Raw genomic sequence first — 14,385 nt, 5'->3', positions numbered from 1 at the left:
TAATTCAATTTCTGAAGTAGATTAATTCTTAGAACAAACCCCTAAATCCACCTTTGAGAAGAATTTGGGAAACAATTGCAGGAAAGCCTTGAAATACAATAGCAGCAAAACCCCGCAAAGTAAGAGAAGCTTTTGCAAACTGAAGGAAGGGGCTTGGAATTCTTCACAAGTTTGCCCTTAAGAAAAGTGGCCTGTTCTTAATCCACTGAACAGCCTAAGTGGAACCATCACAGGTAAAAAGCTATAGATTTTGCAAGACTCTTTGAACCCACAAGGAAAAAGGCTCCGTTTTACAATTGTTTAATTTTAAATACAAGTGGGACATCTTAAAGAACTTCATGCACCCTTGCCACTATTTACAAGCTAAGTTAATAGAAGTTTATGTTACAAGTTGGATTTATATTCTTTGGACTAGGTGACAATCCATTTATATTCTAAACTGAATAAATTCAGCCATTTTATAGAATTTACTCATTTACATACAAAAATTACAGTCTATATTTTTGTTGGATATTGTCATAGTCTGCAATTATTAAGCTGAGAACTAAAGTTTACTCTTGCTGCTCAGAAGGCTCAAGAAACGCAATCTGAGCAAATGGTAAACTTTCCAACAGACATCGAGAACTGGTTGAAACTTAGTGAGTTTAGAAAAAATAAAGTGTCCATGCCTCAGCATGTGGGAAAGTCCTTTACTTCGTCTAAAATATTTTGTTCAACTTTTTCCAGTGGCACCATCTCTTGCACTTTGAAATCTAATGTTGGATAAAATATGACAAAACGTGTTTCCCCTATTAGCCATACCACTCTGCTGAAAGTAGTTAGCTATTGCCTACTGTGTTGGCTTTCTAGGTAAAGAAATGTCTAGCTGTAGAAAGTGTAGGCCCACCTTTTTCTGTGAAACATGTTTAATTATTTAGCTGTGTCTATAGCAGTTATATTGGATTCTACTCTTCTAAATTGCCTCTTTAAAAAGTGTTGTGATCCTTCTTCCTGGAAAAAAATGTGGTTAGGTCTACAAAAGATCCCAAGAATTTGGGCATTGTCATAAACGTATGAAAAAGTTGAAAGGCTCAATGTCATGGGAAGGATGATATTCCAAAACTCAATACCCATCTAGGGTTTGTATCTCATTACAAAAATATTTATTCCTTAAAAAAATACACAAATGTAAAATACTACATTTTCTATGATATCCCCGCTTACTTTCCAAGTATGCCATTTGGATGTTTGACTAAATTAAAAGGTAGAACGCCTTTTATTTCTCTAGCAACTCTCCATGCTATCTTTTTGCTCAAATTAGTCTGTGGAATCTTAATAATTTGAGTGTGAAGAATCAGCAGTGAACTTAGGTACAATGGCAGGGGACTAATATATTAGCTGTCGGGGAAGCCCCTCTGAATGTTTGCTCATGGATGCAATGCTGACTCAGGACCTGATCCTACCAGATGTTAAGTACCATTTCGTTTTGTATTTTTCTCAGTAGAGGTACAATGCTTAGAGTTAGCCTCTCTGATTACACCACCTTGGTAAACTCAGCAGCATATAAAATCTGTATAGGTATGTAAGGAGCACCCAAACTACGCTCTGTGTCGATCATTCATGCCCTGATCTTGCAAACTCCTACAATGCTCTTCCTGTGAGGAGTCCTGTTGACTGAAACAGTTCTACACACAGCAGAATTAGGTATGCACGGTTTTGCTTGCAGTGCTGAAGTCTCATACTGCACTGGTAGAGGTACATTTGAAGAAGGGCTTATGCACACTTCTCTTGCTGGGGATTGAAAGATAATGTTGTGTTTATACAGCTTTGGAATACAGCCTGCACTTTTTTGAAAAAAAAAAAAAAAGGAAATAAAAGATACAAAAAAGAAGAAGGAAACTCAAGAGTGCTAAGGCAAACTGTCAAATGGCACATCATACCTACTTCGTCATTCATTTAGATAACATCACAAAGGCAGACCAGAGGAGTTCTGTAAACATATACCATACAGTACATCAGCCACAAGAAATTAAAAAAAGAAAACAACCCTGTAATTCTTTTCTTTCTGTATTGATATTCTAGTAATTGAAAGAGATTGCCTAGCCACTAATCATAATGCTGTGGTTTTTGATTTGTATTTTTTTCTGTTAAAAAAAAAAAAAAGAAAAGAAAAAATGGAAGTAAAATGCAGTGGTTTGCAAAAGAATTGGTCCCTGAATGTAAACAAGGGACGACATGAAGAGTGGGTATATAGAAACTTAGAAAATACAAAATATAAAAAAGTTTCCTAGGTTACTTTTTTCCCAGTCCAGGAAAAAATACACTGAAAAGAGGTTTTTCTTTGTTTTTCTTACAAAAGTTAAGGCGAGCAGTTTGTTGTGGCAAAATGCTATTACTGAACCAGTGTTTGACTCTTCTTTTTCATATCCCCTCAGGCAGAAACTGAAAATGTACATGTGATGGCATAAGTTAAACAGACAGGGATTTTGCTTAAAATAATATAAAAACAATTGCTTTAAACAATATAAAAAACCCCATCCCATAATGATCCTTACAAAAAACTCTCTCTGCTTGACCACAGAGCAGGCCGCTTTCCTTGTGCCTGATTGTGCATGGATTTTCACAGGCAGCCTCCTACCCAAGGGTAAGGGGAAAGGGAAAACCAACCCTTTCAAAGCCCAAACCATCCCTGGAAAACCAGTTTACATTCATCAGCCTGGCCGAATGCATCTGAATTCCCCTGTAACTTGGCTGCATGCTAATGGCTAGAAGGGACAAGGCCATGTCCAGGAATGGCTGCTGCCCTTGTGGAGGAGGATGATTGCAGTAAGTGTTTCAGCTAAGGCCCTGTGATTTCAGGCCCTTTAGCTCCTATTTCATGTTTTTCCTGACCTCAGGTGGGGAACTGCCTTTGACCTGTAAAGACCAATCCTATGCAGGTGAACCTTTAGCTTTCCTGGACCTACTGGGGCCTGTTAACCATGGAGTTAATGCGAACACATAAAAACGACTGGCCTTCCTAGGCACTCAATGTTAGCTACAAGTACTGAGCAGTAGATATTTGAGAGGTTTAAGGTTTAAGGCTTGTGCTCTACTTCTAACCACTAAAGGGCCACTTCTGGACTGTGGTGTGCCACCATCTCTCCACTGTGCTGTGCCTCAGATGGTGCAGTGGTCTCAGACATGTTCTGGTCCCAGCGTCAGCAAACATTTCCCAAAGCTGGCTGCTAAGGGAGTCATCCCCAAAATTCTGAGCTGGTGCTGAACCAGAAGGTCATCTGACAGGGGTGCACATGGCTCAAGAGATGCAGGGACAGAACGGGTTAGATTAGTATGATACCCTAAGTTTCCCAAGCAGGAGGTTTTGAAAAAAAAAAGTTCATATGGGGACAGGAGCAGCAGGAGAAAAAAAGATTAGGCTGTGAAGACACCATGAGGCCAGGGTGGCTGAGAAGATGGCATCACACCCAGAGAGGAAAAGGTGGTGAGCGACAAGATGAGTGGCCAGGCCAGGAGGAGTTGGCTGGGAGATCTGAGTGTTACTGGTGAGTGACAGAAAGATTGCAAAGTGTGCTGGGCCCCCTCATCATTCACACGGAGATGCAAGACAGAAAGGGCTTCACCCTCTGTGTTGCAGGGCTCCAAAACATGCCTGGGGGGCAGCCTCACCTGCCATATTGGGATCGAAACTTAGGGTCTTGTTTTAAGAAATGTTTAAAATTGTAAATGCTCAGCATTTCTGGGAAAAGAGAGAAAGGGAAAAAAAAATCAAAATCCAACCACCACCCCAACAACAAGCAAAAAAATCCTTAAACCTCACACAACTCAGCCAATACCACACACAGGCCGCTAGTTTTTAACAAACAGCCACCAGACATTTTGTTGCAATATTAGGCTCTGTGGCCCTTTCGCTCTGTGATAAAACTTTACCACCTAAGCCTGAGTCAAAGAATGATGTGCAGAGATTCTCTGGGTGAGTTTGGTCCTTCTCTCAAACAAATGCCCCCAGGGGAGGCAAAGGGAGCATGTGGAAGTCTATTCCTTTCTGCCACTCCAGCTGATATGGAGGTGAGCAACATTTCTGCAGGTGTCAAAGAGGTGAGACTGTCTTTCACTACTCTTGCTTTTTTTACTACTTGTTTGGTTTTTTTTTTGTCTCACAGTCACCTGGGCAGTGGTGAGAAGTTTCATTGACCAGTTTCATAGTGACAGCTGAGTGACCTAACATGGGAATTACCTTTTGCTTTTTTGTATGTGTAGGTTTTCAGTGCGCCTCATATTACCACCACTGAACAAGTGTTTTTTTTTACTGGCACAGAAAGAAAAGAGTACAGAGCAAGAACTGTGTTCAATCAGATGCTCTGGACTAACAATTAATGCGTAAAAGCACCATCCAAGAAAGAAGAGAAATATCATAGGAACTACCTCAGATTGAAAAGAGGCTTTTGTTGTTTTCTTTTTTTTCTTTTCTTTTTTTTTTTTACTGTTTTTTTCAGTTGCTGTTATTGATTTTTAAAGTCTGATAGTTTCAAAGACACTTCAAAATAATCTTCAGTACTTGTTCACACTATCAGAAAATATAATACTTAATTTTTAATCTCACTCATGTAGTTATAATTCCAGCGTAACTCCACTACCATGAGTGAAGTTAAACTTAAGCCAAACCAGTGTGACACAAGAATCAGGTTCATAATAACTCACCATGAAAAAGCCAGCTGCTTTCTCATTTAGAAGAATCAAGAAACAAGAAAAAAAAGAAAGACCTATTGATTTTGGATGCCTTCACATTTTTACATTTTCGTCTTAATTGTTTTTAAGAGGCCTGACTTTCAGAGGTCAGGTGAAGAAAAATGCACTGGAAATCAGGCATCTTTTAGTGTCCCATGTTAGAAAATGAAGCATCCACAACCACCAGCAGTTTTTGAAAACATTAGTCTTGTGGCTACAGGATCTCCCAAAACAGCTGCTCTGACAAAACTCCAGTGGCCCTCCACAGGAGTTTTACCTGGACAAGCAGGGCAGCATCAGACCCAATTGCCTGTCACTATGTAGGTGCACTGGAGGTACAGTTTGTGAAAAATTACTTCTGTAAGAACTACAAAAGAAAACTCTGGCCCTGCCCGCATTCCCAGCACTGAGAATTTCACCACTGAAACCAGTAGGAACAGGGTCAGACTATCAGAAAAGTTCATTTATATTCTATGGAAATAGGAAGCAGCATCCCTCTTCGACTGGAGTTCAGCAGGAAAATTTCATGTATAAACATTGGCAGAGTTACGGAAAGTAACTGACGAGTGACTCCATTTCTGTTGGTGTGACAGCTGCATCTTTTTTATGTCAATTTCAACTGTAATTTGGGGAGATGAAGTGCATATACAATACTGTAATCTGGAAGATTTGTATAAGGCAAAATGATCATTCATACATTTTCTAGAAAGAATAATTAAGGTCCACTTCTGGTATTACCAATTAGTGGAAATGGTTAATGGGTTTTCTGGCACTGCAAACTAAACTGGAAAGTTACTAAAAACCAAAATGATTTTTTGGGAAAGGCTTGTCTGATTTTTAGCGAATCAAAACAGTAAAGTGATCTGAGCTTTCCCCAAGAAATAAAAAATATGATACATAAAATAATGCTTAATGTGATTTTTCATGAAAAGGATAAGTAACATTTTTTTAAGGCTCTCATATCTGGTGGCTGTGAAACTCAGACTCCCACAAAATCCTAGGAATCTGATCAAGCCTGCCAGATACTTAAAGAAAAATGTAAAAAGTGTTTTCATTATATATATAAAATATATATATAAAAATCAAATAAATATGAAAACATATGTTCCATTTCTCATTTATCTCTCACTCTGTAGTATTAAGGATAAACAAAACAAAACACCATCACCAACAACACAAAGAAAAAAAAGAAGCCAAAAGCCCCCAACCCCTCCCCAACATCAAATAGTATGCCTGATGGGAAAACAACCATGCACTCCTCTTCCAGAAGAACTAGAAAGAAAAGCAACCCAATTGCAAGGCAATGGAGGCATTCACTTCCAGTTCACAGTATTGCAGTTAGAAGTACAGTGAGGTCTAAGTAAGTGGTGGAGCGGGAGCTGCCTGGAGCGGGGAAGGAGGAGGTGCTCACATGACAATACAGCATTGACAGCGCTTTTTCTTTTGTGTACCTGGGGCAGCTTCCAAGGGCAGGCTCTCTTCCTTCCCCTCAGGAGAGGAGGGCTCTGTCGTGTCTGACAGGGGCCTGCCAGAGACCAGCTCTGCAGCGTTTCCATCCATGGTGGAAACATCAGTCACTGTCTTCTCCCGCAGTGACTTCTCATCGTCTTCATCAATCAGCACAAGCTCTGCCTTGATGGTCTCATCATAGCCCAGCACTTTCTTTGTCTCCTCTTCATCATCGATGTTCTGGTAGCCCATAAATATCATTGTCACCGGCTGATCTGCACTGGGCTCTGGGGTTTCACCATGACAGGGTTTGTCTTGTGGCTGAGGGTTCACAGCACATCCTCTGCCGGATTTGTGTACCATTTCTAGCTTTGCCTCCTTGAAGAGCATTTGCTCCTTCATATGGCTAAGGTTTCCATCGGCTACCACATTTTTGTCTGACACAGTCATTGTTTCATACCCTCCTTTTACACTTGATTGTCCAGCTTTTTGCATAAGTTCATCTACGTCCTTTGAGCTTAATTTATGTACTCCATTTTCTACCACTGTGCCACCAGAGTGAACCTCATAGACTACCTTGGAACCATCATCATAGACTTTGAATCCTCTTTGATGGGCCTCATCTGGGCCAACAGGTGAAGCAGAGACAATCTTGGTCTCTCCTGTCTGTTTGTCTTTCTCCACATTAATTTCCATGGTGCACAAAGCTTGAATGAAAACAAGAGAGGAAGTGCATGTTACAACAAAAAAAGCCAGTGAATGGTTAATTGCCAAACAGACAAAGAAAACTACACTGCCCCTTTTCCCTGTCTCCTGCTACTAAAGGCCTAAGCATTCTACGTTAGAGGTGGGGTGCAATGCTGTGGACACTGTCACACTATGGCTTTTTATGTAGGTGGAGGATGGGCATATCCACTCAAACAGGACCTTCTCTTCCAGCTCACGTCACCTGGAGCCGTCTTTGGTCAACTAGGAGCACCAAGAGGTTAGGTGTAATTTAGACAGGGGGAGGTGATAGCATGCAGGTTGCCCTCTAACTTTTCAATCTGAACTTGCCTCAAAATTCGGAGAGAACCCCTCTACTCTCTTTTCTGCCATCGAACTATCAGTTAGTTGGTAACAAGTTTTGTTTGTTGCAACACCCAGACCATTTAACTATCAGTACTTGTCCTTGATTAACTCTTCCATTTGTAGCACTCAAAACATTTTAGAAGGGTGAAGAAATATTGTTTATCTCTCTTCTGCATGTGGGAAAACAAAATCTCATGGAATAGAACAAGTTCTCCCACAGGTGTGTGGTAGGACAGTTCTCTCAGCTTCCAGACCAAGACAACAACTGTGACCTCTGCTTCCAGGTTAAGAGAATGTACAAAATAACCAAATGTGCTCCCTTGTTTATGTGAATTAAGCATTAAGCACCACTGTGACAGTTGAAGAAAAAAGTAATAAGGAACTGATTTACAAGGAGTCATGAAACAACACATAAAAACATGTGTGAGGGCTGTTGCTTTAGAATAGCAATGGTTTTCTAGCAGTTAAGGATGTAGTAATGAAATGAAAAGTGTAGACCACACAGTAGGAATAGATGAGCAGTCTACTCTGCTCCAAAACCCATTCTGAGATATGATGACATACCACTAGACAGCTTTTCAAATAAAAAATGTGCAAAGGCATCTCAGGCTTTCCAAAGTGTTCATTTGTTTAAGCATTCCTTGTATGCATATGAAGACATTTGGCTCCTGGACAGACATCCACAGACACTTAATTACAAATTACCACAGGCAGTGACAAGTGTTTGTGAAACTTACTATGATCACTTTCATCAACGAACCTCAATGGTATAAACATGATTTATCTTACCTGGGAATACCACAAACTGGAATGTTTGCTTTTTTTTCCTGATTTACTTTCAAGTGAGTAGAGAATATCCTTGCCCAAAGAATCAATGTAGCTTGGTATGTTTGTATTTAAAAAAAATTAATATAAAAAATTACTGTTACTTGAATATAGTTTCTCAGTCTTTTTATTCACACACAGTAGAACTATTTTTCCTGTAACCTTAAAGCAAAGTATATCATCATCAATAGGAAATTTATCATGACATGCATCATTACACTGCCTACAGTGCTAGACAGAAAATTAATGTGCCGGTGAGCATGTGCATGCTGTTCATGATGTGGTCTCCTTTGTCCCCTCAGAGTGCTGTCTGGTGGGCAAAATGGTTGGGTCTGTCCATGTACATGCCGTGTACATCTGCTCAGACCTCAGCCAGCCCCAGCAGGAACTGGTTAGGACAAGTACAACACCACACAAACACCTGCATGGGGCCAGGGGACAGAGATGCCTGTGGGTGAGCAGCATTTCTGCCTCTTGAGAGTGAGCATTGCTGAAGGCTAGAGTGGGCTGCAAAAGCACTATTCTCCCCTTGACCATTGCAACCTAGTGGACTATCCCTAAGGACTGTGTACTATCACTGCTTCAGGAGCTTTGTGGACTAGTTGTGTCCATAGCTGTCACAACCCTGGGCCCATTTCCACACTAAAGTAGGGCTCACAGTTTTTTGATATCGCTTCTGTGCTGGTGTTTTCATGCCTGGCCTGGGCCAGCCAGAAGGGAGCTGCAAGGCTGAGACCTGAGCTCTGCTCTGAGGCATGCAGCTGGAGACTGCAAGGCAGCTAGCATGGCTGGAAACAGGAAATTAAGGTTGGAAATAAAGAAAAAACTGTTGCCCCAGGGCTAGTAGCAATTAAGCTACAAAGCAATTGGTCTGAAAGAAACTTTGTCAGACAGCACCATATGGAAGCTCAGAGAGCAGCTAGCATGGATCACTTGCTCTGGTCTGTCTCAGCCCAGGAAATGGTGTGTAAGTGACCCTTATGGTTTTTTCAAGTGCCTCTGCTCTGAAGCCTTTAATCCAATTTACAGTGATAATTGAACAAAGAGATGCAGGTACCAACACTAACACTCTAGAACTTTCTAGGTGCAGTTTCTTGGGGGGGGGGGGTAAGAAGAAAGGAAGAAGAATTTTGTTTATTGGCTTGGTGCCTAGGGCTTGGATGAGTGAACTCAACATCACTTGACCTCATCAGCGCTGCTCAGGCAGATATTGTTCAATAAATTTCAACATTACAAAGGCAAAAATAGAGGCTGGCTTCTCTGTGGTGAAGAAACTGGCATGTTTCTGAGTGGCCAGCTGAACTGAAGCTAAGCTGAACCATGAGGCAGCAACAGCACATTCAGAAAATAATCTCTAATGGGCAGAAGTTCCTGATTTGTCCTGAACATCATAACTCAAAAGAGAGGGCACCACCTGTCCATTAACCGGCTGCCTATTACCTTCTTAGAGAGAAGTAGCACCTTGAGCTCCCCTACAGCTCCCCTGTGCTTCTCTTTTTCTTTGCAAATTAAAAATATTATCTGGTGCATGACTTTTCATTACACATTGGTGATTTTCATGTGAAATAGTCTAGTGCCATGTATTTACAGTGCAGAAGAGCATGCAATCTGTCAGACAATCCCTGCTTTGATGCACAAATTTAGGTCAGTATTGTGCATTAAAAGAAGGCTTGTACAGTAGGAATGAATTCCAAAGCAAATAGCAAAAATCTGATAGTTAAATCATGTGGACCTGGCTGTATTTGAGTTTGTGACCTTGAGGAGCATGATTCTGGCAAGGAGCAAAGACAAAGCTCTGAATTTTACAAGACAGAACCTTCAGCTGTTCAAGGAGTTGGTGAATGAGATCCCCTGAGAAATTGTCCTCAAGGACCGAGGGGCTGACCAGAGCTGACAAGGCTTTGAAACCACTTTTCTTAGCATGCAAGACCTCTCTATCCCTGTGCATAGGAAATAAACCACGTAGGCTGGAAACCATCAAAGGGCTGAGCTAAAGTCACCTCCTCAAATCAATGAGTGAGAAAGCAACATCTACCAGTGGAAGCAGGGACAGTGACGCAGGGAGAGTACAGGAATACAGTTTAATGTCAGGGGTCAGGAAAGCCAAGGCTAAGCTGGAATAGGACTTGGAAAGGAGCATGAAGAGCAACAAGAAGGAATTCTGTAAGTACACAGGTTAGGAAAAAAAGGCCAAGTATCTCCCTGTAAACAAGAAGGGAGAATGGGTGATAACTGATGTAGAGGAAGCTCTCAATGAGTTCTTTTGCCTCGGTCTTCACTGGAGTCAGCATTCCCAATTCTCTGGATGGATGTGAGGGAAGTGAATACCCTCCCACTGCAAGTGAAGAATATGTTTGGGATCCCTTGATGAAGCTGAATAGCTACAAGTCCATGGAACTGGGTGACATGCATCCCAGAGTCCTGAGGGAACTGGCTGATATTCCAGGCCACACTGGATGGAGCTCTGAGCAACCTGGTCTACTGGGAGGTATCCCTGCCCCCAGCAGACAGGTTGAGGGAAAGAGATGATCTTTAAGTTCCCTTCCTACCCAAACTAGTAAATGATTCCTTAATTCTATGTTATTGCCAAGCTACTCTCCATCACATTTGAAAAGTCATGGCAGTCAAGTGAAGTTCCCACTGACTGGAAAAAGGGGAACACTGCCCACATTTTTTAAAAGGGGAGAAAGGAAGAACTGGGAAACTACACACTACAGACCAATGGGCTTCACCTTTGTGCCTAGAAAGATCATGGAGCAGATAGTCCTAGACGATGTGCCAAGGAACACAAAAGATAAGGAGGTTATCTGAGGCAGCTATCATGGCTTTACTAATGGAAAATCTTGCTTGACTAATCTGAGGGTCTTCTGTGGTGGAATGATGGCAAAGGTCACCAAGGGAAGACCAAAACATGTCATCTATCCAGACTTCTGTAAGGCCTTTGATATGGTCCCCCATTACATCCTTGCCTCCAAATTGGATAGACATAGATTTGATGGATGGACCATTTGGTAGAAAAGGAATTGGCTGACTGGCTGGAGCCAGAGTTGTGGTCAATGGCTCTGTATCCAGGTGAAGGCCAGTGATGAGTGGTTTTCCTCAGGGTTCTCTCTTGGGACTGGTGTTCTTCAGTATCTTTATAAATGACATGAGCACTGAGATCCAGGACAGCCTCAGCAAATCTGCAGATGGCAACAGAGCTGAGCAGGGCAACTGACACAAAAGAAGGAAGGGATGGCATCCAGGGGGACCTGGACAAACCAGGGAAGTGGGCCTACAAGAATCTTATGAAGTTCAACAAGTGCAAGTGCAAAGAGCTGCACCTGGATTGAGGCAATTCCAAATGTGAGGACAGACTGGGAGAAGGAGTCATTGAGAGCAGCCCTGAGAAGAAGGACTTGGGGGTTCTCATGGAAGAAAAGTTGGATACCAGGCAGCAGTGTGCACTTGCAGCCCAGAGAGCCAGTTGTATTCTGGGCTGCATCAAAAGAAGAGTGGCCAGCAGCTTGAGGGAGGAGACTGTCCCACTCTACTCTGCCCTTACTCTATCCACCCGGAGCACTGCAATTCTCAGCACAAGACAGATGTGAACATTTTTGGAGCAGATTCAGAGGAGAGACATGAAGATGATCAGAGGGATGAAGCTCCTCTCTCATGAAAACAGACTGAGAGGGCTGGAATTGTCCAGCCTGGAGAACAGAAGACTTTGTGGAGATCTTATTGCAGTCTTTCAGTACCATTAGGAGGTTTATAAAAATGAGGGAGAGGGACTTTATGAGGGCAGATACAGACAGGACAAAGGGCAATGGTTTTAAACTGAAAGAGGGCAGATTTAAATACTCAGAGGGTGGTGAGGTTGCCCAGAGAAGCTGTGGATGCCCCATCCCTGCAAGTTTTTGAAGGCCAGGCTGGATGGTGTCCAAAGCAACCTCATCTAGTAAATGGCATCCCTGCCCACGGCAGGGTAGTTGGAACTAGATGATGTTTAAAGTCTCTTCCAACCCAAATCTAAAATTCTATGGTTCTATATTTAAGAAGAACTGCAAGATACATTTTTTTATCTATGGTATGGAGTAGTGTCATGTAACAATGTCTTATATATTAGGGAGACTTCAGGCAACAAGTTCTAGCACTTCTTTGAGGATGCTGTCCTAGAAAGTTAACAGGAGTGATCCTTTTGTATTTCAACTCTGGCTAATTTGCTTAAGCTTTTGACTCTGTCAACATTTTATTTTCATGTCTTCTACTGTGATTTTACTGCAATGTTTTTGGATATTGGCATAACGTGTGGTTTATGACCGACCCAGGGAATACATTAAAGCCACTTGGGTAAGTAAATACATAAACATGCGTAAATTTCTTAGAAAGCTGTTCACCAGTAAAAGGCACTGCCATGAGAGAAGTGAATAAGAGAACCTTACTTATCTGCCTGTGTGCATGTTTGTTCTCTGTGAGAAAACCTAGCAGCCCAGCTTGTCAAAGTAGTTGCAAAATGAATTAACATTGATGCTAAGTTGTCTTTATTTAACCAAAGCATATTTACTGCAAAATGTGATCTGCTAATAGAATATAAAACTACAGGACAATGGAGTTGGAACTGAAAGCAGTACTTGAAGATGACAGCCAGTATTCACAAGTACAAGTTTCTGCAGAAGCTTTAATTAGAGTGAAACATGATGCAGCACTTCAGGACAAGATACCAACGTGCCAACAGAAGGATCTAGATTCTGCCTGTTTTGTGGATTCAGAGGCTTTGCTTTAAAAAAAAATCTACTTACACTTTGAGCCTGTTTTAAGATGGATGGTTACAGCCGACCTTTATGAACACCTATTGCACACACACGATACATTTATCAAGGAGTACATTAACAAGGCTTCTGAGTCATCCAAAATATGAAAGAAGTTATTACTTTCTCATTGTTTGACACAGTGGCACAAAACACACAGAAAAGCTTGCTTTAAAGACAGATCAGGGTAAGCATTGGTGGAAGAAAAGATTTTGGAATGGCTTGCAACAGAACTTATGGAAAAAATTACACATTTCATAGCTGTGCACAGTGCCTTAGCTGCAAACATTGCTTTGCTATGCTGGTTAACCCATTTCTCAAGTAAGCCACCTTTTATCCCTTTCCTTGGGGCACCTTTTAGGTAGCCACCAGCAATTTGGTCTTGACATAGGGAGTACATTGTTTAGAAAACAAGAATTTTGAAAACAATAAAAATGTACAGCTTCTAACAGTCTTGTTGTTACATTTAAGACACACACATAATCTGACAAATAAGTGTTAGAAAATTTTCTGTATGACTCTAAGCACAAAACAAGCCCACCTTTTCCCAAGAAGAGAGAATGGCACACAAAGAAGTGAAGATGACTTCAAATAAATATTTGAAGAATGTATGTGGTCTTGTGAGTGCCTGTCTGGAGTTGCATGGGTACAAGAGAGGACACAAAACCTTGGCCTAAATATTTGTACCAGCAGAGATGGAAAGAACTGAATGTGTCCATGTTAAAAAAAAAAGAAAGGGTGTTTCCTACAGTACTTGTATATAGTTCAGCTACCTTGTTTTGAGAGTACTCACTGCAGTTCAAAAAGCCTTGACTTATTTACAATACACATCAATCAGTATTTCCTGGTATTTAAATGATATCAGGACACCAGACTCATTAAAGTAATATAACAAAAAGAGTTCATGGCTATTGGACTGGTATTATAATACTTTGTTCCTTGAGACTTACCAGCTACTCTGCTTGATCCGTCCCACCCAGGAACTGGCTCTGCTGTTCGTGAATAGAGGGTTGGGAGTTCAGGGATCTGGGAGTAAATGTAATTTACTGCATCTGGTGTCAGAGAACAGGAAACAGTTAGATTTGTGCTACGAGCCCCAGTGGCTTCATTGCTTAGACAGCAGAGTGTTGTCAGCCCTGACAATAGTCACAGGAGCTTTGTACTAGATAATTGGATCAAAGCAAACAAAGTGCAAAGTCACTGTCCTGTGATTGGTGCTCAATAGACTAGCTGAGGCAGGAGGGAGTGGGTCCAGATGACTCAAACCTTATGTCAGATGAACACATAAAATTATTTGTCAGGAGGTTCTGGATTTATCAAGTTGGTGAGCTTTAAAACGGGGAGTGGGGTGGGGGGAAAGGTAAGGAACAAACCCAATGCATCACCCAGAATACATGACATTTCAAATAGAGATATAAAAGCCTAAAAATGCTAATGTTGACTGAGTAGGATAAGAAACCAGCTATTTTGTACTCGTTGTTTCCAATATTAATCAGAATTTGGCTTTTTTTTTTTTTTTTTTTTTTTTTTTTTTTTTTTTAAAATT

The 14,385-nt window shown here is 41.3% G+C and overlaps 1 protein-coding gene across 2 annotated transcripts in view; it reads right to left on the bottom strand.

The window, feature by feature from the left end:
- Nucleotides 1–14,385, bottom strand: part of PALM2AKAP2 (PALM2 and AKAP2 fusion) — a 220,199-nt gene that overhangs the window by 136,565 nt on the left and 69,249 nt on the right. Inside the window, exons 5-6 of one of the 2 annotated variants that reach the window (XM_041402284.1) lie at nucleotides 13,790–13,891; nucleotides 6,159–6,863 (exon numbers count right to left, since the gene is read on the bottom strand). The exons of the other annotated variant lie outside the window; for it this stretch is intronic. Coding sequence (XP_041258218.1) covers nucleotides 6,159–6,852 — 694 coding nt within the window. The 5' untranslated portion in view covers nucleotides 6,853–6,863; nucleotides 13,790–13,891. The remainder of the gene's footprint in view (nucleotides 1–6,158; nucleotides 6,864–13,789; nucleotides 13,892–14,385) is intronic. 2 annotated transcript variants of the gene reach the window in all.

The sequence above is a fragment of the Onychostruthus taczanowskii genome, unplaced genomic scaffold, assembly GCF_017590055.1.
Source record: "Onychostruthus taczanowskii isolate IOZ18803 unplaced genomic scaffold, ASM1759005v1 scaffold196, whole genome shotgun sequence".
NCBI classification, from domain to species: domain Eukaryota; kingdom Metazoa; phylum Chordata; class Aves; order Passeriformes; family Passeridae; genus Onychostruthus; species Onychostruthus taczanowskii.
Note: the sequence above shows the minus strand (reverse complement) of the source record. Positions and strands in the feature narration are given on the sequence as shown.